Consider the following 2344-nt stretch of genomic DNA (forward strand, 5'->3'; position numbering starts at 1 on the left):
AAAAGATAAAGATATGTCGCAGAAGGAAGACCGACCTACTAAACGCATTCTAAAGATTTTGCTCACTCTCAACACACAAAGAAGCATCAAGCAAACATTACATCAAATCGAATGCACCAGCATGTATGCGCAACAATGTTGCTAAATCTTATGATAAATTTTAATTTAATAAAAATATTATTTTTCCTATATTTTTATGATCATTAAAATACAAAATTACTTAAATTTACATCTACTTTGAAAGGAGAAAATTTTAGGGTGTTACAATGAAGATACCTTCACTATAACTCTTGATGATGAGCACTACAACAGCCATATTAAGGTATTTGCTGAATTATTAGTGCTCAAACATAGTTGCTGAATATTATTTGTCAAACATAGCTGCTGAATTATTATTTGTCAAATATAGCTGCTGAATTATTAGAAACATAGCTGCTGAATTATTAGAAACATAGTTGCTGAATTATTAGAAACATAGTTGCTGAATTATTATTGCTCAAACATATAGCAGCTGAATTATTCCTCTATTCTAGGATCACAAGGCTGATGCTGATTTCCTAAACAAGCCTATTCAACACTTTGAGGAGATGCACACAATATTTGGAAGTACCATGGCTACCGGCAGGTTTGCAAAGGACTCAAGTGTACCTCTAGGTACACAGGAAGAAAGTACAGATGACTGGGACAACGAGGTGCAGAGGATGGAGGTACAAAGTGGTAGTGGTATAGGTGCAACTCAGCAAGACAATGCTGCAACTTCATCGGCTACCAAGGCCACCAATCCTAACAAGAGGGACAAGGGCAAGAAGAGGGCCAGGTCTGACCATGATCCATTGGTGGCTGCAATTAAATGGAGAAGTACCAAGTTAGCCAAGGCGATAAAGGTAGCAGGGAAAGCAGACAATGATGTGCCGGCTGATTTGTATGACAACGTGATGGCTTTTAAGGGTAGTTTCAATGAGACTCACTTATCCTTCTACCATTCCTACTTAGTCCAACATCCTCACATAGCTAGAGCGTTCAACTCCTTGTCTTTTGAACATAAATTCAATTGGGTTGCAAAGCACATTGCAGACAACTATCCTGGGCAGTAAGGGTAAGTTGGATGCTTGGGATGGTTCTTTTGTTAGTACCACATAGAACTTTATATTTGTGGTCTAAGTATGCTTGTACCTTGCTATGTGGACGTCTTGAACTTGCTATATATTGTGTAAGACATGAACTTGATGCATTGTGCAAGCATCAGACTTGATATTGCTATGTGTAATGTGCCTATGGATATGGCCTAAGACTTTTATTGCTAATATGGCAAGACTTTTTATGTGGTTATATTATTTGTTGCGTTGTTCCTTGATGCATGGTGCAAGCATGGAAAATATTGCTATGTGTTGAGCACAAATTATATGTTTGTTGCTCAAATGTTTCGAGTTTGTGATAAAATTACCATGTGTCATCACTTGATCGGTGTGCTGTTTATATTTGTGAGAATTATCATACATTGATGAGGGTAACCTCACCATTTCAGTGCATGGTGACCATATCCAGGTTCTGTTCGAATCCATCCATCCAAACAGAAAATGGGATGGATCCCACCCCAGCTCATTCCTCCAACCAAACACAGAACGGTTCCAATCCATTCTCGCAACCAAACAAAGCAAGGGTTGGAGCCATCCCCAAAACGTGGGTTGGAGTGGCTCCAACCCAATGAACCCAGAACCAAACACACGGTAAGTTTCTCATGCGTGCATGGCTTTAAAGTCCAAGCAATTTGAACGTGACCTTACATGTACTCAGTCTCGGTGCTTTTCAGTTTTTCAACTCACGTAGATGCAAAATTACATGCACGTACTTAGTAGATGTGCGTTTGTACTTATCTACAGATCTATACGTACTGCATGTACGGCATCAAACATAATATGCGAGATACGATCTTTCATACCTTATAAATGATGCCAATTTGATCTACGTCACATACCGCGTAGGGTAGTGATTAGTAGATACATACCGCGTAGGGCGTTTGGCATTGTCGTAGAACTGTCTGCTTGACGATAACTGTAATACCCGATTTTAAGGACAAAACCAGATATGCACCATATGTGAGTCTTAGAAGTCAAATCTCACATATAGCTACAAATAAGGGGTAATATCAAAAGACAATGCGTAAATATATAACGTACTTAGTATAAAAGAGATAACCTTTAATAGCAAACAACGGATCGACAACTCCAACTTCGGGTATTAACTTCTCTCCACAGGATCCAACTGACTGGTTGATCACAAGCCTAAACTTCTCCTGAGGTTTGGGGGAAATAGCAAGAGTGAGTCCATGTCGAACTCCACAAGT

At 39.1% G+C, this 2344-nt stretch overlaps 1 protein-coding gene across 1 annotated transcript; it reads left to right on the forward strand.

Moving 5' to 3' along the window:
- Positions 203 to 1352, forward strand: LOC8059727. The gene is made up of 2 exons (XM_002459726.2): positions 203 to 322; positions 534 to 1352. Exon 2 carries the CDS (start codon positions 588 to 590, stop codon positions 1092 to 1094), a length of 507 nt encoding a protein of 168 aa, XP_002459771.2. The 5' UTR covers positions 203 to 322; positions 534 to 587; the 3' UTR covers positions 1095 to 1352.

This window comes from Sorghum bicolor, chromosome 2, assembly GCF_000003195.3.
Source record: "Sorghum bicolor cultivar BTx623 chromosome 2, Sorghum_bicolor_NCBIv3, whole genome shotgun sequence".
Lineage (NCBI taxonomy): Eukaryota > Viridiplantae > Streptophyta > Magnoliopsida > Poales > Poaceae > Sorghum > Sorghum bicolor.